General features: G+C 38.0%; 1 protein-coding gene across 1 annotated transcript in view; it reads left to right on the forward strand.

The window, feature by feature from the left end:
- FNDC7 (fibronectin type III domain containing 7) overlaps positions 1-25,326 on the forward strand; it is a 131,868-nt gene that overhangs the window by 64,315 nt on the left and 42,227 nt on the right. The window contains exons 8-13 of the mRNA XM_044086065.1: positions 679-936; positions 1,422-1,676; positions 14,532-14,786; positions 15,978-16,238; positions 16,491-16,520; positions 24,331-24,381. Coding sequence (XP_043942000.1) covers positions 679-936; positions 1,422-1,676; positions 14,532-14,786; positions 15,978-16,238; positions 16,491-16,520; positions 24,331-24,362 — 1,091 coding nt within the window. The 3' untranslated portion in view covers positions 24,363-24,381. The remainder of the gene's footprint in view (positions 1-678; positions 937-1,421; positions 1,677-14,531; positions 14,787-15,977; positions 16,239-16,490; positions 16,521-24,330; positions 24,382-25,326) is intronic.

Below are 25,326 nucleotides of genomic sequence, written 5' to 3' on the forward strand. Positions count from 1 at the left end.
CAGCTGCAGGAAATACAAGTCTGATAGTCTCCAAACAGTGCAACTAGACACATACTTACAACGGCAAGTTTAAAATGACAAACTAAATAAAGAAAGAAGGATGGAAGCAAACAAGACACGTCAGTAGAAATGTTCACGTATGTGCACACTACTAAGTGTGCATATGTAAGGGTGAAAAAAATAAGAATATGCATATACAAGGTATTATGTCATAATTAGGGATGTGAAAAAATGCAGTGAAGAAAATGAAAAAGAAATAAAATAACTGGTTGCTCACGTTTAGTGTGGAGTATATTTACAAATTATCTTAGGGTTTATAAATGCACCCTCCCTCTTGGGTCCTTGTATTCTCCTTTATAATTATATGTTCAAAATTCAGTGTTGGTATGGATTAGTTGCACAAAAATGTTAGTAGAAATGCTGTTGCTAAATGAACTCAGGGGTTCTAAAGCTTTTTTGGCAAGAACAAGACATGGTTTATTAGATCATATAATTTTCTTTTGCAGACATTGATGCATTATTGAAATAGGAGTTTACATAATCTGATATAATTTATTTGAATTAATACTTCGTTAGAACTGAAAATGTAGACTTGCCTTATGTTGATCTCTAACTTAAGTGGTGTTTGCAAATCTTAATTTTGTGATATAAAATTATTTTTTCTATTTTGTTTTTCAGCACCTTGTTGTCCAAATGATATTACTCCAATCTATGTGTCTGGTGACACAATAGAAATTATATGGTCTCCAGTTCGCGGTGCTGAACTGTACGAAACAAATGCTGACGATGGGATAAATGTGGTTCACTGCAATGACACCTCCACAGTCTGCACGCTTTCTGCTCTTAATTGTGATAGCAGATACAGCATTTCTGTTTATTCCTACAGTGAAATCAGGGGTGTGAACAATTCATGCAATCCACAGTATGTATTAACTGGTAGGTAATAAAATGAATTACAGCTTTTGTCATTAGATATAGTGTTAAGCAGAAATAAATTAAGCATGCATGATTGTCAGAATTATTTGTATAAATGCTTTATATAAATACGCAGTCTTGATTGTAACTATAATGCAGATTAATATCATTAAAATCAGTGCAACGTGCTAGTTACTCAATGTGTTAATAACATCAATGGAATCTGTTGAGCTTTACAATCTTAGCAGTTATAGATGTTAAACCAGAAGTCACAAACGTGCCATCTTGAAATAATATAATAATATACAATGCATTTCATGATGACAATAAATAAATTTTAGTTTTAATAGTAGTGTTTTGCAGAAATGTTTAACTTTGGCTAAACTCAGGGTTAGGACGTGCGGCAGTTCACTGTATTACTGAAACTTATACTTCTGACGGGTGCTTTTTTCATCAATAATTATATTCTGAGCACTGCTTTGACTTTTCATCTTCTTAATTTGTAGCTCCCTGCAGTCCGGAGATAGTGAACATCACGAAGATAACATCATCAATGTTTACCGTATACTGGGAAAACAACAATGCAGATGCCAATTACACAGTATATGCCAGGGCAGAGGGTGAAGTCTGGTCCTGTGACAGCAGTGGAACATCATGCGACCTCAGCAGTCTTCCCTGTGGCTCTATGTTCTCCGTTAGTGTGGTGGCCAAATCAACTGCAGGAGACAGCTTGCCGAGTTACAGTGAGCCACTTGAGACAGGTATATGTTGTACAAAAAATCTAACCTACTTGCTTAAACTCAATCCTTTTACCATCATTATACTGTTCCTCTTAGTTCCAGCTGGATACCAACATAAGAATAACCTGCTTGATCCTGTATCATGTGATCCAGGACTAGAGCATTCAGTACCCCAGTTCCTGCAAAACACATATGCAAAGTGTGTGATCTGTTCAACAGGCACACTGTATCCGCTACATTATTTCTGTCTGTTTATTTATTGCATTTGAAGAATGGGGTATCCTACTGAAATACAGAGCATTGTAAGGGTGGAAAAGCCAGAGTGTTATACCAGTTTAGAGACAGTACAAATATGTGATTAGTAAGAGGGGTTATACGAAGCATAAGTGAAAATGATCTAAGACAAACCAAGTAATTCAAAGGTAATAAAACAAGTTACAAAAAACAGAAACACACTATAAGGTAAATCAGCACACTACAGTAAATAACTACAGTCATGGTAGCACTTACATGTATCAATGTTTGTGAGAGAATGAGAGAAGTGGGAGAGAAGAGGTAGCAGTGAATGAGGTGGGGGTGAGGCAGTGGGAGACATTGCGAGAAGTGGGAGAGTAGGGGCAGTGAATGAGGTGGGGGTGAGGTAGGGGCAGGGAGCTGTGGTCTAACACGGAGAGTTGTCGTTATGAACAGATACTGTCTGAGGTGAACTATAATCTGAATGCATTGGTGGTAGAGAAAAGGGCCCCATTTCTAGTTAATTGCTCACTTCTCTGAAAACTGGAATCATGCATGAACACTAGATGCTAACTGCTTGACAACTGTACATTTCAAGAGCACATCATTACGAGGAATGTTCCTCATCTTGAGTTGTAAAAAGTCCAAATTCTACGTTGAAGATATATATAACACATTCAGTGTTAAAAACTTTTATATGCTATCTGTTGGGTGTAATACTGAATCATATTTATTCATCATAATAACTTTTTTATAAATGGAAAGTAACATGTTTTTACCAAACTGTGAGCTTCATAGATGAAGTTGTTAATAAGTGCTCCAGTTTGCTCATTTATTCCACATTATGAATGTTCTACACTTTGGGGATAAAAGGTTGAGAGCTATAAGGCAAACACCTCTGAAGGAATCCTACACAATTTATCTTAAGGTACAAGGGAGGGCAAATCACCATCTGTGGCTGGGTGGGAGGCTGCTACCTCTGCAAAAGTTCAGGTTTTAAAATGTGTGAATGCCATTTTGAACATTTTTATTTTATGTATTGATTTATTTATTTTATTTATTTATTTTTAATAAAATGTTATTCTTATAACTTTCTGCCACTCTGGATCCCAAAATCAATTGCAAAATGTGCCATTCTCACAGCTTGCTTTTATGTTTCTTGTATTGTTTTAAACCTACAAGTCACTGTTGTCATTGAATTGCTGTAGACATGAAATAATTTTGGCATTAGACCAAGAAGAAGCAATAGGAATCGATTAATTTTAAATGGTTCAATAATCCTTTTAATGCATCATTACATAAACAGTAAAAAAGGATTAGGGAATTAAGCAGTAATGAAAATGCAGTACAGCTTTCCTGGTCGTAAGCCATTACAGTGTTGAGAGTTTACTACAAAACTTTTTGAAGACTCTTAAATATTTATATAAGAAGTGGGGAGCATTTTCTCTAAATATGCTGTTTTAACTCTTGCATACATAAGTTCTGAGCTGTTTCCGCAGAAGAAAGAAAGTCAAGAAAGACTATATGCTTACTTTAATTGTTTTGTTAACCATGTAATTTCTTCTGGACCTCTTTCAGTCATGATCTAAGTCACAAGGGCAAAAATAAATCTAATACGCATGGACAGATTAGAGTAGCCAATCAACCTGCATGTTTTGGAAGGTGGGAAGAAACAGGAATACCCAGAGTAAACCCTCACAACCATAGAGAGAGCATGTATCCTCCACACAAACAGTGGCCACAGATCAGGCTCTAGAAGTGAGACACAGGGTTTATAATCAATGAAATGTCGCCTCACAGCAAGACACTGACCCGTTCGATTCTCAGCTAGAGCGTCTTCTGTGTGGAGGCATGCGTGAATGGGCGTGCCTTCTTTGAAGGTTGTGCATCAGGGCTGGTAATTCGGCACGTAAAATCCACTACCAAACATTAGCGGACCAAAGTTCCGCTGTGGCGACCCTTAACCGGGATAAGCCGAAAGACACAACAACAACAACATGTCAATGCCCTTCAAACTACATATGCTTTGTAATGTTATTTTTCAGATTCCAGTAATTATTTTTTTAGATCAGCACTGCTGATCACTTATCTGAATCAACTGAAATGTTTCTTCTTTTTTATTTTTATTTTTGTAACCAACAACAGTTGAAACAGAAGCCATCCAACATGATCATTAAGCCCACATATGCTGTGGTACTGAAAACAGTCCCTTCTTAAGCATCCTAGGCAATGCAGCAGTAGGTCCAGACCTCAGCAACATACTCACATCTTACCTTCTTCTCACATTACACCATTCTCCATTTCATCCCTAGCAAGGGTCAGCCAAGCTACTTGCTTAGGGTCAGCTGATCTGCATGATTAAGTCCTTAAGGCCACCAGGGCATAGTGCCACATATGATAATTTCCAAGTCATAGGTGGCTTACATGGATGTTCCAATCATCAAGAGGTAAAAATATAAGGGTCTTGCTTAGCTGTCTCACAGATGCTTGAATACCCAATGTTACCAGGGTCCTAAGATCCCTTCATTTCAAGGATGCATACAGACTGGTTGCTCTCATAGTTTTTTGAATGGTAGGTCATCATAATAAACTCACTCACTTTTATTACATAGCTCTTGACTTAGCCTTAACATGTAGTACTGTTTGCTTGGACCTTTGACAGACATTGCTACTCTGTTTGCTTGGACCTATGACAGACATTGTAACTCTTGCAGAAATCATTAATCTTGGTATCAACCTTTAAATTATCACATGGATTAATGAGATGCTTAACTATAGGCTGCAACAAGTGCTGCTTAGAAGTGTGCATTTTGATGATGCTGAAGTGATTAGTAACACCTTCTAGTACCTTCCAGGATATAATGCTGGGCTGGTATTGTTCTAACTTTTTCATGGTTAACTCCAACAGAGCCCCTGACACTTATTTTATCGCCAAGGAGAAAACATCAAATGATCACAATATATCATTTCTGAAATAATATCTACATAACTTTTCATCTAGTATAACAGTGCAAAATTAAAGTTAAACTCAAATGAATGCATGGTAATACACAATGACAAAACATGTTATATCACCAATCTGAAGGTAAATAAGGAAGTAGTATAAAAGGTAAATAAAGACAAAAATCTAGGAAGAATTGTTGCCAGCCCTTTTGATTCTGGATACAATGGATAATTAATAAAGAAAATAGCTTATGCTGTTTTGGGTACTTAATATTTACAGGTATACTGCTGGGTATAGATGTCATTTGGTGAATACCTATGCATACCCGTCATGAGACCACATATTGAATTTTGCAGTTCATATTGTCCCTATAAAACATGAACTGTAATGAATAGAGAAACAAACAGCTTAGTTTAAATCTTTACATGGTCTCTTACACAGGCAGTTAAGGGGTAAGTTACGCATAGGATACCGAGCTCTGGGGTTCCACATTGTATGCAGCAACTTTCATTCAAACATCTGGGGTGGGAATATCAAAAATAGTACTCTTTTTATATTGCTGTATGGCAGAACAGTAAAATGAGTCAAATTCTTATATATCAGACAGCAAGACTTTGAATAAACATACCTATGGATAAAGGAAAATAGGAATATGTTTATGATCATAGTACCACGTGATCATGTGGACCACTAGATACCTAACCATATGCACCTTTAAGTAGACACATTAAGAAGTTTGTTTGACCATTTTTGAGAACTCAGTACTGCTTACCTCCCAAATTGAGCAGTGCCATAGATAACAAACCTAGGAGATTCCATGATTTTGTCAGTGCAAATGTCTTGGAATAGCTAGTCGATACCCCCACAAGGGGTGATAATATCTTGGACTTGGTATTAACCAACATGAGTAACCACTGCAGCATCCCTATAGTATCATCCTCCCTGGTATGATCTGACCACAAATTGGTCACTTTTGAAGTCACCATCTCCCCCAACCCCCCTCTAGCTAGGGCCAGACATAAAAACTTCTCCAAAGCTGATTGCAGACTCCTGAGGGATGATATAAACAGCTTCACAGCCCCCTCTGCCTCTGTAGGAACTGGCATCAATACCCAAAACTACACCAAAGCACTATACGAGCATTTATATAGAAGCATGGAATCATGAATACCCAACAGGACTAAATAATCCTCTGCAAGGAAGAGTAAACCTGTCTGGTGGACATCTGCAATAAATAAACTCTATAACAAAAGGAAAAAATTGCTGTCCAAGACCAAGAAGGAGAAGCTGCCCAGTTGGACGCAATGTCTCCTTAGCCTGAACAAGCAAATAAGAGCACTAGTGAAATCCTCCAAAGCAAACCTAGAGTCCAAATTGGCCACATCTACTAGAAACAGTCATAAGGCCTTCTTCACATATGTCCGTAACCTCAAAGGAAGCACCCAGATCTGTTTAGAACTGGTGGTCAATGAAACCACATATAAAAATGCTGTAGATATAGCAAACGTGCTGGCTGACAGATTCAGTGAAAACTTTATCCCTCTGTCCCCATCAGTAATCCCCAGTACCTGCCCCCTTCCAGTTATATCTAGGAAACAGGTCATCACTTCTCTCTCAAAGGCAAAAAATACAGCCTCCATGGGACCCGATAACATCCCAGGCTGCATCCTATGTGAACTCAGGCAGGAACTTGCAGCACTATTAGACACCCTATTCAACCAAAGCCTGAGTACTGGCTTCATCCCAGCTGATTGGAGGACAGCATCTGTCATCCCTTTACGCAAAGGTGGAGCGTCCACCGATTTGGGAAATTATAGACCCATCAGCCCAACTAGACTGATCTGCAAGGCCATGGAATGGATTACCATGAACTTCATTAACAAGGACATTTGCAACCTCCAAACACTTCATCCCACACAGCTTGGCTTCAACAATGAGAGGTCATGTCTGATAAATTTGGTCGACTTCTTTGAGACAGTCACCAAAGCCATGGATGAGGGGAAGATGGTACATACCGCCTACCTTGACCTGGCCAAAACTTGGGCATAATAGATAAACTCTCTCAACTAGGCATCAATCCATATGTTACCAGATGGGTAGCAAACTGGCTCACTGATAGAACCCATGTAGTCAAAACAGGGGAAGCCACCTCAAGCGGTAGATCCGTAACAAGTGGCGTACCCCAGGGTTTGGTCTTGGAGCCTCTGTTATTTGGGATATACTTTTCTGAGGTGCAGGCCAAAACCAGTGGGCTATGGCTGAACAAGTTTGTGGATGACTGCAAGCTGGGTGCTGTCATCAATTCCCCTAGTGATGTGGACATCCTCCAAGAGGGTCTCACTCAAACAAATGACTGGTGCCAGAAACATGGGCTCAAGCTGAATACCAAAAAATGTATTATCATCCCTTTTGGGGAGAGTGACATCCCCACAAATTATCATATTAATAACAATGTCCTAAGTATGCAATCAGTCGTGAGGGATTTGGGCACCCAGGTTGATAGCAACCTGACTTTTGACCACCATGTTGCTTCCGTTGTATGGAAAGCCTTCTACATGGCTCATTTCATTAATAAGGGCATCTCATCCAAGGACAAGGAGGTCATAACATCCCTGTATTCTTCCCTTATAAGGTCCATTATTGAGTACAACACCCCTTTCGGCATGTACCTCACAAATCACATGCAGCAGCTGGAGAGACCACAGATGCTCCTCACAAGGAAAATCTAGGGCCTCAAACATCTACCATGCACAGATAGGCTAAAAGCCCTATCCCTCTACTCAGTTTCATACAGACTCCACAAAGGTGACCTTTGTCTGGCATACAAGGCAATCATGGACCCCACCTTGATGGGACCGCTGCATATCTGCAAGTCAAGCGCCACTCGAATAACCCACAAGCGTGGCCTCAACCTAGTCTGTGACATCAACAAGACTTGTTGGCGGGACAGATTTGTGTCCCAGAGACTCCCCCCATCTATGGAATAGACTCCCTCTTCACATCAAGCAGAGTACCTCTTTATCCCTTTTTAAGAGCAATCTGAATAACTGGATGGGAAACTAAAAATATACCCCTGGGATTCCATCCATGTCCCTGTTGGACAGGGACATCGGGTGCTGATTTGTCTAAACATGGGCTAAACCCTTGGCTAGGCTTATAAGGGCGTCAGGGCCAATAGCCTAGTAACCTCCTATGATCCTATGATCTTATGATAAATCTGTCTCCCATCCAACCATCAAAACTAGTCTTAAAAGTGACCACGGTATTAATGAAATTGAGTGTACATTTAAAGACAAACTTAATACTAACTGTACAACCCACAAGATTTGCCTTTATACTAAACTCCCTTGTATAGACATTGGCTTTAAGCTTATTACACTGTACTCGTAATTCCTAAGCAGCATATCTTTTTCATCTTACCAAGTTACTGTGATGAAAGGATGGTCCGTAACAATAACAGTAAAATAATATGGATACAGCACTGTGTATAAAAATCTTTTGTGCAAAGCCTTTGAGTTAGATATTTCAGTCAGCACCTGACAAAGTATGCCATATTTGACATTTTGAGAAATACATAAACTATTACAAAAATACCACTAGATGTGATACTCTGTATCCTGTAAATTGTACTCACCTACCTCATTAGAGAGTGCTTCAATTTCCATAATTCATTTAGGTTTCTAGTGAACACATATAAGATATGTAAGGTATACCTTAAGACCAAAGAAGTGTGTTGTTAACAAACTATTAAAAACAGAATTAAACAACTCCTAATAAAAACTACAGAACCGTTGCTAGCCTACAGTTATTGCATCAGGATCCAGATTTGATGAGCTGGTTAAAAATCCTAGTACTCTGGCCTTGCCCCGTCAGGTGAATAATAAAATGAGGTTTCAGCTTGGTGTGTTGTTGAAGACAACTTCTTCTGATGGTCCTTCTCACAATCCTAATGGAAGTAAGAAAGCTAATAAAAGCTAGAAGACAATTCTCAGGAGCCAGATCTTTTTCTTCTTAGTCTTTACTGATCATCAAAGCACTTTTTACTTCTTCTATGCTAAATACTAAGCAAGGCTACTTCTGACACAGCTAAAAAGCAACAAATTGATTATCTAATGTGTTTAAAAATAAATCAAAATTGTTAACAGCAATGATGCTATAGTAATAATGACAAGCCAATACTCTGTGTTCATGTACATTTTCCCTATTGAAAACAAAGTTATCAGATGCACTCCTTGCAGTTCTGCATTATATCAACTGTGACTCATGATAATCATCTTCCAAAAACAAAAGAAACAAGTGCATAGATGGAAAATGTACAAATACAATGCATGATACAATATTTACACCACTTCAAAATGCCTGCAAGTAAATATCACTTATTGACAGCCAAGGGATAATTAAAGTAATCCATGACAAGAGAAAGGGGGTTATTTGAGGGGTTTATTTCCTCCTGTCCAAAGTATACTTGCCAGTCATGAGTAAATTTCCCACTGACCCTTACACCAATATAGATTATTACTATATGGAATAGTGTAAGACCCTAAAAGTGCCCCCGTAAAACTTGCATAGTGAAAAAAGGGCCACTTGCTTCCATCACTGTTATATGTTCATTGCAACTCCTGCACAACTTTTCAAACATATATTGTCACTAATGGGGAGTATTTGTTGAGCAAAGCAATGCATTTATGCAAAATGTAAAGCAGATCAAGCTTGCTATGTTCTTATAATGTGACAAAAATAGTATCTGACTATGCAGTATAATATAGTGATAAAATAATGGAATGAAACTATATAAAACGAGCTATTCAAATGATTAAATAAACAGTATAACAGGCTTTCTTACTTATAAATTAATCACTGTTGAACAGCTCAAAGACATCTAACTGCTTGCATTAAATTTGTCCAATACAGACAAAGGTTTTTATTCTTCATTGTGGGCCATTTTTGTGTCAATTTGAGTTCTTTGAGAAAATCTGATGGATTTTTTCATGTCCTCACATTCTGTTAGTCTTAAAAAATATCTTTTATTTCCAGGGGAAAAACAGCTACTGACATAAATAAGGAAAAGTATATTTTATTTACACTATTATATTCTTATTTTTTGATTATGCAAAACCACTAAAAGTGAAACAATTGACATTCTTCTCATGAGCCATAGGTCTCCGATGAGAAAAGAAATTAATTGACTAGTAGGCCCAATTGGACTTACTAGCATGTTTTTTTTCACCATGGTTAAGGTTTTTGCCTCCCATTCACAAGGTACAAGGTTTGATCCTGGCCTCCAGCCAACTCCTGTATGGAGTTTTCATGTTCTCCCTGTGGGTTTCCTCCCACTAACCCAAAACATGCTGAGTGTTTCCATCTCAAATTCACCCAAGAATGGAGTTGTGAGCAGCAGCACAGACTCTAGATGATGCCTGCAAGGTGAAAGGTTGTACAGACCAAGTGCTTCAGGCATCAAGTTTCACAAGAATTATCCTCAAGATAGGAGAACAGAGAGCACAGACTGTGCACCATGTCAGAGAAAGCCACTCAGTGGTGTAAAAATGTCTCTAGGTGATTTCTGTCATATTGACTAATGTCACTGAAATAGGCAAGGGTATGTGCCAGTGATATGTGGGTTGAGGACTCAGCCTACTCCGACCTATGCCAAGTACCCATGCTAATGGTGTGATGGGTGTACATGCTCTTATTAGCCAGTGTGTGCCCACCATAAATCCCAGCATTCCTGAGTCAGTAAGCTACTAGCCAGCTGTTGTCAATTTGCCCGGCTTGGATTACCTGGGAAAGCTCTGTTTTTGCAAAAATTGGATGCAAAACTAATCAACCTGCCAAACATGAACTAAGAATTTCTACAGTCAGTGTAGGTTCACTGATAGACTGCAGCTTGGAAGTGGATGACATAATGGTAAGGATAAGGCTGGACATCCTATATATCCAGGAGACAAGATGGAAGGACAGTGCAGCAAAGCCACTTGGTTTGGAATCTACTACTCAGGAGGAGCAAAGACTAGAAATGGTGTGGGAATTGTGGTGAAGGAAAGGCTTCAGAAGACAGAGAGGTATGTCATCAGAATTAATGACAGACTCATGGCAATCAGACTCCAGCCTAATGATAGGGCAGAATTCATAATCTCAGCCTAAAGAGTGCATTCAGACAGCAGTTGCAGGATGTACTAGATAAAGCAGGACAACATGAATTGTTGTTAATAATGGGTGACTTGAAGGCACATATCAGGGCAAACAGAACAGGATATGAGGACTGCTTGGGTCCACATGGGTGGGGCAACAGGAATAAAGAAGGACAGGCCATTCTAGACTTCAGGCAAATGGCTTTAATTGTTGCCAACACATGGTTCAGTGAGAGTGACAATCACAAGATCACATACAAGAATGACCAACTTGCAACTCGGGTTGACTTCCTCCTGTAAGGAAAGGGCACTTGGGTAGAACCAGTAATTGCAAAGTCATCCACAGTGAAACAGTCAGCCCACAGCATAAGCAACTGCTTGACACAATCAGTTGCAAGCAGTGGTCAGAGAACACTCAAAGTTCTACAGGGATATTGGCTGGCTAAGAAAGAGGCTAGGACAGAAGTTTCAATAGCAAAGAGCAAGAAATCAGAGGAACTCTGCCACCTTCAGGAAAGTGACTCTGTTGATGGCACAAAGAAACTCTATCAGATTGCAAGGCAAAGACAGAAAGATAAGAAAGATAGTCACCATTCATAAGGGATGCCAAAAAGCAACCTGTTTACTAGTCCACAGCACCACAGTTCTCAACTGTACAGATTTTTGCTTCATAATATCAGTTCCTCATAAAATTGATGGTTTTGGGGCAAATTATTAAGGAATTAAGTCACTAAATAATGACAGACATTTGAGTTTCAGACTTCATATATCCTTCAGAAATGCATGTTAACACATATTGTATTCTAGCAACTTTACAAGTTTATAAGAGCAATATTTAAAATCTGTCCCTAGTTTTGGGCCTTTGTCCCTCTGTTATTTTTGGTTTTGTCCAGATTTCATCTGCTAAGAAGTTAAGAGGTATGCACATGACATCAAAGGCAGATGGAAGGAGTACCTCCAACAGTCTCTGAATGAGGAAATCCCACAGAAGCTGTACTGCCCCAGACACAGCTTATGATGAAAGAAGAGGAGGAGCCCTCCCTAGAAGAATTAAGAACAGCACTAAGGAAAATGAAGTTGGGGAAAGCAGTTGGCTCATATGAGGTCACAGCAGATATAATCAAGACATTTGGTTCATACTGCTGATGGACTGCACTAACAAACAGGTCAGATTGGATAAATCAACAAAATTACTTTATGCAGACAGTGTGGCATTGCAGGCAGACTCTGAGCAAGAACTTCAGAAAAATGATAGGGGAATGGAATGTAAAACTGAAGGCACATGGGATAAAACTGAGTATGGATAAAGGTGGCACAGTGGTGCAGCGGTTAACATTGTTAGCTCACAGCAAGAGGTTTTCTGGTTCAATTCTCGGCTGGGGTGCCTTCTGTGTGGAGTCTGCATGTCCTCCCTGCATTCACGTGGGTTTCCTTCCCAGGTCTCCACTGAAAATAGGCTCTCTCCTAGTCAGATTTTCCCAGTCAACAAATATTAAATAGATAGATAGATAGATAGATAGATAGATAGATAGATAGATAGATAGATAGATACATAAATAAATAAATAAATAAATAAATAAATAAATAAATATGATGAGTTAGGGGAGAAATGGATCTTGAGGGAACTCAGAGCTGTACAGAGAGAAAGCGGCATCCTAGAGGACTGGAAAATAAGCATACTAGTGCCAGTTTACAAGAACAAAGGGGACATTCACAACTCTGGCAGTATAGAGACATCAAACTCCTGTCACACTGCATAAAAGTTCTGGAGAAAGTGACTGATAAATGAATAATCAAAATAGTAGAAATCAAGATGGGAGATGAGCAGTTTGTATTCAGATCAGGATGCAGCACAACTGACCCAATGTTTGCAGTGAGACAGACAGTTGTGAAGATGCTAGAGATGAAAGAAAGAATATGACAAGGTCCTAAGAAAACTTATTTGGGCAGTTCTACAGTGGTTCAAAGTCACAGAAGCATTGGTAGAATTAGTGCACGTTATGTACAATGACCAATGGCTCAAATGCAAACAATTCTCAGTCTCACAGAGGAGTTCCCAGCGGCAGTGGGTGTGTATAAGAGTTCAGCTCTGAGCCCATTGCTGTTCGCACTGGTGATGGACTACATTCACAAATGGGAGTGGACAAATCAACAAAGTTACTGTATGCAGATGATGTGGCATTACAGGCAGACTCTGAGCAAGAACTTCAGCAAAGGATAGGAGAATGGAATGTGAAGCTGAAGTCAAATGGGATGAAACTGAGTATGGATAAGACAGCTGTAATGGCAGCAAATGGGGAAATCAGAAGAAGCTAAGAACTGAGATAGAAGGGAAAATAGCGAAACAAGTTAACAGAGTGCCAGGGTTAATGTATTTATTTATTTTATTTTACATTTGTTGTATGACAGAAGAATGCCAATGAAGCTGAAATGTAAGCTGTACAAAACATGGTGCAGCCGGTACCGGTACTGCTGTATGATGCAGAAACCTGGGCAGTAAAGGCAAGGCAGTTGAGGAAGCTAGAGGTGATGGAGATGAAGTGCATGACATGGGTGGTAGGATGCACACTGTGGGAGAGAAGGAGAGAGGAGGACATCAGAGATGAAGCCCAAGTAGATCCAATTGCAGAGAAGGTCAAACAGAACAAATTTCAGTGGTTTGGCCACATGTGCAGGAAAGAAGAAAATAATCTGGTGAAGAAGATTTGGAACAGACAGGAAGAAGGCAAAAAGAAATGTGGGCATCTACCAAAGAGGTGGATAGATTGTGTGGGTGAAGACCTGTGACAGTCAGGCATGACTGTAGAAGAAGAAGATAGGAGAATGATATTGAACAGAGAGAGAAAGATGGCGACAGCTGACATGACACCTCGGCCCCATATAGAAAATGGGATTGATGATGATGATGATGATGGTGCCTGAATTACTGTCAAATTAGTAATTGCATAACTACACTGGCCAGTTGTGAATGCCTTGTGACAATCATTCCCACTGGTTAATGTGATTGTATAAATGTGTATATCTTTGAGGACAATAGAGATACTCAGTTTTTCATTATTTTTGTATACTGCATAAATATGCTTACCTTTTTACCTTTGAGGTCCAAAGAGATAATCACCTTTTCATTACTAGTCTATACTTGTGTATTCTAACTCTATATGTATATATATATATATATATATATATATATATATATATATATATTTGCAAGGATACATGACCAGTAAGACAATGAGCCTAAAGGAAGATGAATTTAACCTGTAGTGATATATATATATAGCATATTTTGCTGTACTGCATTAAAAAGCAAACAAGACCCTGTACAAAACTATAAACTGCAATATGTATTGCTACTGTATGACTATGGTGTCTTAACTCAGCTTATTGATTTATAGAAAAAATAAAAAGTGGACTTTCTCACGTTATTTTTAATTGTGGGAGCATCGGTGTACTAACTGAACTGGGTTTAATGACAGGTCCTAGCTATTTTGACAAGGTGCTGTGTTGCTAGGCTAGTTGCTTTGCTATATTGTTCTGAGCAGTAATACTTTGTTCTTTTACTCATAGCTCCCTGTTGTCCAAGTGATCTTACTGTGACTCAAATTACACCATCTGTGACGAATGTGAGTTGGTCCCCTAGCCATGGAGCACAGACCTATGTAACAATGTTGGAGTCCTCAAAAGGACAGGCAAAGTGCCACACTCTGCAGACACACTGCCCTCTAGGTTGTATCACCTGTGGTACCAACTACACAGTATCGGTGGAAGCCATCAGCGAAAGCGGCTTGAGCACAGAGTGCTTATACCAGGGATACTCTTCTAGTAAGTACAGTATGCTAACATTTAGAGGTCTTTCATTTGTTTGTTTACTGTCTAGTTCAAATGATATTTCTAAAGTTTGCAAACATATTTGTTTATAATTAGTCAAAAATGTTTGGGTCTGGCTTGTTCATAATATTAATTATGAAAACTTACTAACTATGGACCTTATGTTTGCTGTAGGCAGAAAATGTATTTTTGTTACACATACTTCTTGAGTTCTGTGCTTCCTTGCATTTTGAAATATAGGAAGATGTAGCAGGAATATTTTGAATTAATCTGCTAGGGTCACCACATCCATCTGTAAGAAAAGAAACCAAGACTAATTTAATGCTGTATGGTTTTGTCACCAGTGCTTTTTTTAACCAGTGTTGTAAACCATATTTGTTCTACAAGTGAATGAGATTTCCTATTGTGCCATTTTTGCGAATGAATGACCATTATTATTATTATTTGCCCCTAGATCTGTAATGACTTAAGACTACTCTCTTGGACCTTAAAAAGCCTAGCTTTACATAGTTTTTAGCCCTTATAATATACATACAATAAGCCAGAAGTGGGCAGAACAAAGATATGTTGAGACATTCACTTGTTGCCCTTATCTATGGGGGACATGGGTGCTAAACCAGGAATGAATTTGAAGTTTCCCATCCATTCATCCAAATTATGTTTGACTAAACTAACAGAATTTCTTCACTTTATGTGGAGTGGAAGATGGTTAAATAAAAGAGGTATTCTCTGAGATACATACCTATCCATCCAGCATATTCTGTTTATGTTGCAGAACAGACTGAATTCCCTTGAACTGGGGATCACACTACCACTGGACTTTCAAATGTGTAATAGGTCTAACTTCCCTAACTGAGCACCCTGTGGGCATTGTCCAGTGAATCCTTTTGGCCTCTTCAAATGTTGTCTGGGTCTAATCCCTGATCCGAACCCTTCTCAGAAGAAGTGGATCTGGCCCTGACTTGTGCCCCCCCATCACCACTACCACCAAGCCATCTTGTTCCTGGGCTACTAATTAAACCTAAATTTCTAGCATAACAGACAGAAAATTTGCATGAGTTGCCTGCTTTCATGATTGGAAGAACATTCTGAAGTGAAATGCTTGTTTGTCATGTTATAGTGCTTTGCAGATGTAGTCTGTGTTTCTTATTCCCTTTGAAATAGCTAATGTTCGCTCTTTAACAGGTGCCTGCTGCCCATCTGGAGTGAAACTTTACAGACTATCTAATAATGATATCATGGTCTACTGGCGTGCTTCAGGGGGATCAAGCAACTATATTGCAGACTTATATGGTTCAAAAGGAAATTTTACCTGCAGCCCGACTTTAGGAGTTGGCTACTGTGACATTGCAGGGATCAGTTGTGGGGATGTCTACACAGTTGTGGTTTCTCCACTTGATACAGATGGGTCTAAGGTCACGTTTTGCCCTAGAAAAATGTATTCAGGTAAGAATGCACTGCAGTATTTGTTGTATATTAATTTTGTTTAACAATTTTTATCAAAATAACTCCTCTGTATATCTGGTGCTACATAACATTCGGTATACAGCCTAAATGAGAGAAGATTATGACTTTCTCTGGCATTAGTAGCATTTGTTGATCCATAAAATGTTATGTACACATATCACTTTGCTTGATATTATTGTCAATGTTTGTAAGAGTAGGCTCACAGATCTTAATATTTTTTTCTTCTTTTAGTTACCTGTTCTGGAAGTTCAGTAGGCATGGGTAAGCTCTACAATGTTTTATCAGCTTGTTATACAGCTAGAATGACTGTGGCATATTGACATCACTGTAACATATACACTGATATAGCAGACTTTTTATGTTGCTCTTCTGACTAAATTTGTATATAAACACATACACACACTGCTGAATATTTGGGCTGAAGTTCAATCTGTGTAGTTGCTAAAACTAGGAACTCAAGTCATAACTGTGTCAGAAAAGATGAATAAGACATTGAACATTATTTTAGTTGCTCTGTGGTGTTGATAGATAAAACCATAACTACTTTAAAGCTGATCTGAGTTCATATAGTAACTTTTATATCTGTAGGAGCTGGCAGGGGAAGGTAGATGTGAGTGACCACTGCCTTCTCAGCCATCCTGGGAGAAGGAAGCAGCTATGAATCACCACATAGGTGATAACTACTGGGTACACTAGATGTCTTCCCGTGGGGCTTGGATGTGTTGAGCTTCCTCTATCATGTGCAAGTCACACTGTGAGCTGAGGGAATGCCTGAGAGGGTAACTACAGCAGAGCTCAGAAAGGCTGCTTCAGGAGAAGGGGGTTGCTTTGCCTGGAAGTAGATTGGTCAAGCTGTCCCACAGGATCAGCAAAGCTGGTCTGCTTCACTATGAGCAGATGAGGTTATGGGGGATTCCCAGACAAGAATGAATGGGCTGTAGGGCTCTCACCTGCCTGGACATCCCCAGCTCCTACAACCATGGAGCAAATGGGCCAACTAGTTGCAGCTAGAAGAGCCATGAGAATAGATTCTGTGGAGATGCAAAAAACATAAAAAATGATATTGAGCATTATTTTGAAATGTATTGTTTGTCCATTGTAGAAACCAAGATCTACAGGTGTATGAGTATGCATTATATATATGTCATATATTTGTGTGGGTGTACCTATACTTTGCAAGTTATAAGTATGTGTGTATGTAAATAAATAAATAAATATATATATATATATATATATATATATATATATATATATATATATATACATATAAATACACACACAGAATACAGACATTTCACTGAAATGTCAGTTTTATTGAAGTGAAAAAAAGCTCATGCAGTTGATCAAAAATCAGCTGATGGAAGTGTTCTGGCTTTTACTGAGAGTGACATTGTGGTACAGCGGGGAGTGATATAGGTGCCCTTTTTCCACTGTAGTACAATCTCAAAGTTGTTAGATATATTTTTAGCAGGGAGTGTAGAGACTTAGGAGGGCTTGCCCCTGCGAAAAACAGATGTTTTCATTCTTTATTGTTGTTTTTGCTATTTTGAGGATTGAGCATTTGTTGATTACTTATGGTTCGGCATTATACCATTTTGATGAAATATCATGCACCTACATATATTGAACAATGTTTGTTAAAAATGCTGGGGTAATGTCTTTTTTTTTTTTGCCCTTCATACCCCCTTACTTTATCATTTCCATATACCCACGGGCCTCTTTCAAAGAAGGTTTAAGGTCAACTGTCAACACTTGGGTATATATGGGGTGTTTCTGTTTAATGTTGAGTTTACGTAATAAACTCCAAAGTAACACAAAATTGAGGACAGTGAATTAGTCACTTTAAAAGACTTTGCTAAAGTCACAAGTGATATACCAGACAATGAATGTGCCCAAATATTTCTTGACCTGAAATATGCTACTAAAGCAAGAAGATTCAGAATATTTGCTTGACGTGTCGGCACAGGTATTTTTATACTCTGCAACTCCTAAATAAAATGTTCCCACAAGTTTAGAACTAATGCTGGAATTGTGAGGGAGAAGAGATGGGCACATGGGATATTTTTTGGGGGAGTATAAAAAGCTGGAGCGGTTTAAACAGCAACTGCAAGATGAACTGGTCAAAACAGGAAATCAGACAATAAGACTGATTAAGGAAGGTTTTCTCCTAAACTGGTATAGAGAGGAGCCAAATAAGCACAGGAATTACATATTTACTTTACTAGTGATAACTGCAAAAAAAAAAAAGCAATTGCTAGGTTGCAGAAAAAAATATATCTGAAAATAGAAGATGTAGTAGAAATGATGAGCGATAATATAAAATGAAGTGGGATTATTGGGAGACAGAGAACAGACACGTCAAAACAGCCTAATTTGTAATAATTGTCAGAATGCACCCATGAACATTGAGAGAAGTTAAATGGATCTACCAAAGGTAAAGGGGGGAAAGATAAAAGAAAACAGGCAACACAGATTTTTCAGGATTGAATACAGCTTGACTTGGGTAGTACTAACATAACAAGAAATAAAACAATTTTGAAACTTATTCTGTATGGAAATGACAGAAGTGTAATTGAGGCATAGATAATATCACACTATTTAAAATATGTGTATAGTTAGAACTTAAATGCACAGTGTTTTTCACATCTAAATTAATATAAATATATTATTGTTATATAGAGAACGATTCTGGAAGGTCTGTTGATGCATTGATCTCAGACATGTAAGCATTGAGTATCTGAGTTTACAAGTCTTACTGTTGTGTAATTATAAAATCTGATATGAATGTTAAGGTGGCTCAGGACTTAAAAGAATGTGTATCATACATGAGTGTTGCATGTATGATAACATAAACACACAATTTTGCTGAAATAAATACTGCTTCTGTTTCAAAAATAAAATAAATACAAAATGTTGATATACCAGAACCAAATCTAAGAGTTCCGTATATAGTGTAGTGTCTTTTTACTACCTTCAGAAATAAACCAGTCTTTCATAGCCGGATTCAGAGTTTCAAAATGGAGGTTTATCTTATGCAACAACAAAAGAAAGTGGTGAATAAGCAGAAAATAAAATTCAGTCCTTCATGCTCTGTTGAGATTTTCAAGGTAATTTCCATATTCGGTTCCACCAGTACACTGTCCCAAAACACACAATAGTTTTCTTCGCTAAGAACATTCTTGTATGCACTCAGCACTTGCATGGTTCAAGCTTTTCCTTCTGGGTCTCCTTTTCATTTAATTTGGTAGGGTAATCCATCAACATCCCAGCACAGAGGAGCACTTGCGGGCCTTCTTCAAGTTTCAGGAATAACTTTCCTTACACTCAGAGCTTCCTGGACACTGGAACCTCCTCTGCAGATCTTATCTATCCCAGAGGCCTAAATATATATATATATATATATATATATATATATATATATATATATATATATATATATTTGTGTGTGTGGGTTTGTGTGTGTGTGTGTATATATATATATATATATATATATATATATATATATATATATTATATATATGGTTTAACTTTGAAAACTTGAAACGCGTATTGTCGAAAGACAATTGTGCGGAAGTATGTTTTCAAGTTTTCAGATACCTGAATAGAAATGCAGCGAATGTGCAATGAGCGAATGCACATTGACATTCGCTCATTGCAGATTCGGCATCATGGGTGTAAAGTGCACTATAGTGGGGATAGGGAAGTGGACACTTTCCCCACTGTAGTGCGACTTCGGAGTTAGAATTATAAAGTGGGGGGGTGTGGGGGGGTGCAAGGGGGCTTGCCCCCCTGCATTACGATCTGTATTCATAATTGTAGTTCGAAAATCAGTGAATTTGGTTTTCGATTTGCTGATTTTCGAATATTGGTGTAGTTTGGAATGACGGTTTTCGTCATTCCGGTTCGCACAAAGGACCGTTCGGCAGGTTGATTTTCAACCTTTCTAAGGTAAACCATATATATATATATATATATATATATATATATATATATATATATATATATATATGGTCTATGTCATAAGATCAAAAACCAAAATATCTAAAACTCAAAATATTGAAAACATTTTTAATGCAAGGGGCAAATCCTCCTGCAACCTTTGTGTGGGGGGTTTGCACCCCTCCCCCACTGCTTAGAATTTATAACAACTCTGAGATCACACAACAATGGAGAAGAGGAAAATTCCAATTTTCAATACTTTGAATTTTAGATATTTTGGTTTTCAGAATTTTGAACTTTAAATCTTATCACTTAGAGCCACATATAGATATACAGATACATATATACATATAGATAGATAGATATGGTCTTGGAATGTAGGTTGCAGGTAGTGGCAGTATCAAGGCGTTTCTACTCAGAAAATATTTTAGTAGGCCCTGGTCCTGCATGGATGGTCATGCTGTCTAAGGAGTTAGTAGCTTCTTGGGCTGCTGATTTCTCTGTTTTTTAATTCTCTTATCCCTTCAGGTCATGGCCAATGTAGCAGAAATGCTGCTGTCATTGTTAAATTGAACAGGATGTTTCCTAGAGCTAAATTCCTCTCCCAGTATGCAGACATGCATACATCAGGCTGTGCAGACAATAAGGTATAATCTGAGTAAGTGACCATCCCTGTTCAGCCATCTCCCTCCACCAACCTGATATTCCTTCTGGACTCCAGCCTCTGCCAGAGCTCAATGAAGGATCACCCAGCATACTCCCTCCTCTCCAGGATAGACAAATCCATTCTCCATCACGTGATGTCAAACATCCGAGCTGAACTACGAATTAAACTCTGGTCACCTGGACTGTAGTTAAGCCTTTATCCCTCTACGTTAACCACCAGCACGTTAAAAAACATATCTCAATTCATTGTTCTGTTAATAACAAAACTTATTAATAATAGGCAACATGAAACCTGCTTTCGCACTCTATGGAAACAGGTTAAAAATATTCAGTTATTTAAAAGCGGTGATACTTAGGGTAGAAAACTCTGGGGCAGTCACCAATCTAAGTCCTTTATCAAATATAATGGGCTGCATACTCCATAAGTCAATTGTTTGATAATGAGTGGTCAGAAGCTGGCAAATATAAGTGTAGTATCTTAAAAAATAGTTAAAATGAGTTAGGCAAACAGTATTCCCTGCAGTAGTTATAGTTTTTCTGATAACTTTATTTTGTTCCAAAAGGCAATGGGTTTCTTTACCTTTGTCTATTGTAACCATGTGAAATAGTTTTGTTTATTTGGCATATATTTCTTAATTCTCTGCTTTTTGAGGCACAGTTTCCAAGGATCTTGCAGTTTCCCCATGCTGTGTCTTCACCTGCCATGGGCTCCTCTATTGATTTGTTAAATCAAGGCAGAGCACTGTTCCTTACCCTGATCTCCCTAGGCAGTGCAAATTTGTTTTAGTACATTTGCAAGAATGTAGACAAATATTTCTAGGAGTAAATTAATCTCACCTTTTTGGTCACAACAGTGCCAGTTTATTGTAATCGGCTGAGTTCCAGTAGCATCAACAGGCAATTGATTCTTATATTGATGGTTTTCAAAGTGGTGGGATTTGGTTTGTGCTTCCAGACAGTTAAAAAAAGGATGGCTATGTATGTGGCTTGGCAGTTCCAATGAATATGTAATTATTGGACTGCTTGGCAAAATTCCAGTTCAATGTATTATTAGCAGCAGTTGTAGGATATTTTAATGCAGGAGTAGATATTAGTTGAAAACTCCTTGTACAGAGTAGCCCACTTTGTTATTGCTGGTGAGCTGTTGAATCTGGAGAATGTGGAAGCCTCCCAAGATCATTAAATCACAGTACAACTATTGTGATGTCAGATCCATGTCTCAGCAGCTATTTCTTTGTTTATGCTGGCTTGAGGTATACACATCCTATATGCAGACGTTTGTGGTTTCCATTTGTTACATTTATAAGTATTGCTTTTTGTTTAGAATGGATGGAAGTTGCTTTGGCTGGAGACTTCAGTTTCCAGACTCCTCTGCTAACATGAGCACCTTTCCTGATCTTTTATCATTATGCAATCTTCTGATAAAGTGACCTAACCCGTGCATGAATTTCTGGGAATTTATTACATATACATCTGACATTCACATGGTTTATTCTGAGGCCTTTAGATTGCTGAGAAAGTAAGAGTGAGTTTGAGATATATTTATGAGATCCAGACAAATTTCTATGTCTCCACGCAAAGCAATAGTAATAGGCTCAGCAGTATAATTTTGCACTTTACTGTAGTACATGAACTGGATTTAAAAAATGCATAAGCTAATGACTGGTTTAGTATTATTTATTAGTCTTGGTAGCTAAGGGCAAGTGGATTTATAAAGACAATGTTATAGTCATGAGTAGCATGCTGTAACAACTTGTTTTACAAACACACTGCTGGTTGCCCAGCTCATTGTACACCACCACCAGCAGCAGCCCAGTAAAAAAAAAAATGACATGGGGGATTCCTCCTGCATCCCCCCATGTATATTTGCAAACACAGTCTACCTGTTTGAATGTTTCTGAATGAAATGCATTGACAGGTAGTCAGCTGCAAACAAATGAGGCATGAACAGTGCAGTGACTGATGGTATGACAGTAAATGTTGTGCTGAATTACTTGCAAAAACATTACATAGGTTTAATGTAGGATACTAATTTTATAGTATGTTTTGCAATTAAATGTATTGTTGTAAGTTTTTTTATCAATCAAGGCTGGCGTCAGCAATGTAAAGTAGTTATATATTATAAATTGTAAAACGGTTCTTATACTATGAAGAATTACATATACATCTTTGGGACAATAGTCGAAAAAGAAGCATATACCTTTAAGGTCAACTGTGGGAGTGCTCAGGAACATAGAATATATTTGACATTCTGGCAACTGGGAATAGGAGATGATACGGCTGGGCCTTGGCCTAGAATAATAATAAGATGTGTGTATGCTAATGTACTTGACTGTGTGTGTGTTACAAGAAAACTTAAACATAAATATTGTTAGAAAATGTTGAACACTTGTTATGAAATATTATGAAAACTTATGATTGATGAAGTCTGACATTTTTCTGATGTCAAGTTAGGTTGCATATTGTTGAATGTGGTAATGTGAAATAAATCAGGACATCAGCAGTGTTGCCTTGTAAATTAAATAATACAATACGTTTGACAGTCTAATTACTAAATATTGCATCAGAGATTTAACAACAATGGGACATTGGGTGCTTTATAAAAAAAGGCATGAAATTCTACCATAAGCCTCTAGACAGAATGCTATTAGATTCAACTTCATTTTATATTAATTTAGATTGAAAACATGTCATTTTGAACACACTGGAAATGCATGATATATTGTGTAGCTAAGTAATTTACTTATTTGATTACCTTGATGATATTATAGAAAAGAAAACTAGTTAGTTCTCTGCCATAGCAACCCGCCAATGACTGACCTAACAGATAATGCATGACCTCTATCTTTAAGAAGTCTGTTATTCCTTGAGATGGCAGCATGCAAGCAGATAGAAACTTGAGACCAGAACTTTAGAATCTGAGGCGTTTGTTACTACACTGACCTCAAAATAAATAAAGATTGATAAACTCAGAAAAATCATACATACAGACTTGTAGAGCGTATGGCTCTCTAGCTGAGCAAAGAAAACTCATTTGTTTCCTTTCTTTGTATTGCTCTGTAGAATTGAGGTGCTGGTTTTCCTATGAATGTTCGGTCAGTAACATACATGCATGCATGCATTATCTGCTGTTAACCTGCAGTAACTATACACACTGCATTGCAGCAACCTGCTTGACATACCTGTTATTCTATGCACTATGGACAAAATTCTCTATCATACTATTTAATAAATTGATGTATGTATACTAACTCTGCACCATACATTATCTTTATTGTAATTCACGATTGAAGAATGCTGTATGTGCGTTTAATGTCTCTCTGTATCTATCTGGGATTATTCTTTATTGGCAGCTGCAAAGGTGTTAATGCAGGGATCTAGATTTATATGGAAAATAAGAAAGTATTTGGTGTTACTGTAACCCTTCTGTACATCTAACTGATTCAACTGTTTATATATGTTGCAGTGATTTATCGAGGCAAGAGGAGTGTGCAATGAAGCCTAAGAAAAAGAGACGGTAATTTTATATTGTTTAAAGGTTATTATGTTTTTAACTTGGAAGGCATGCTGAGTTCCTACTACAAATTCCTATTAATTGTATATTTCTTTCTAAATGGAAATTTACAAAGTTGTCTGAATGTAAATTTAAGAACTATGCCTGATAAACTCTGCAAACAAAACAACTGATAAATATTTAGTGCAGTGGCCAGATATCACCACAAGAAAGATGTATACCATCTTTGTAAATGGCTCATTTTAAAATTTCTCATAAGAAAATAAACTCACTGAGCATGTATGGTATATGTGGCCTAGAATATGAAAGGCTTTCTACACTGTGGAAGACTTAACCTGGAAGGCTTCCAAATTGTAATTAGCCTTTGTAATTCGGAAACTTCTCTCACGCTACTGGTATCCCATAGCGGTGGTCATAAGACGAAGAATGGTCTTGTTTGAGAAGCTGCATGTTAATGTGGTAACCCGGGGAGCAGCTAATACTAATTAGTCATTTGCTCTCCCAACAAAAAATGGCTGTGGCTCCTGATTGACTAAGCAGAGTGATTCAAAGGATAACTTTTATGAGTTAATGTTTTTCTCTACGAGAAAAAAATGAAGATCTCATTCACCCATTTACTACTGTTGGCGAAGTTGCAGTACAAGTAGCTGTAGTGGAGCTTTTTGTGTGTGTGTGTGTGTCTGTGTGTGATTGCTTGTGAGTGTATGCGTGTGGACATGTGCATATCTGTAGGGCATGAATGAGGCCGATCGGATTTGAGTAGGTGTCTGTCTGAATGGATGGTTGCACTATGGGAGGTCAGTATGGAATGTTGACTGTGTATGTTTTGTGTGTGTATTGCAGTGTGTGCATTGCTGTGTGCATGCAGATGTGTGATTGAGTGTTGCCATGAGTGTGAAAAAATGTGTTGGGGTTTGTTTGTAGATGTTTGTGTGTGTGTGTGTGGGG

Source organism: Protopterus annectens, chromosome 10.part0, assembly GCF_019279795.1.
Source record: "Protopterus annectens isolate FY-2018-M chromosome 10.part0, PAN1.0, whole genome shotgun sequence".
Classification (NCBI taxonomy): domain Eukaryota; kingdom Metazoa; phylum Chordata; order Ceratodontiformes; family Protopteridae; genus Protopterus; species Protopterus annectens.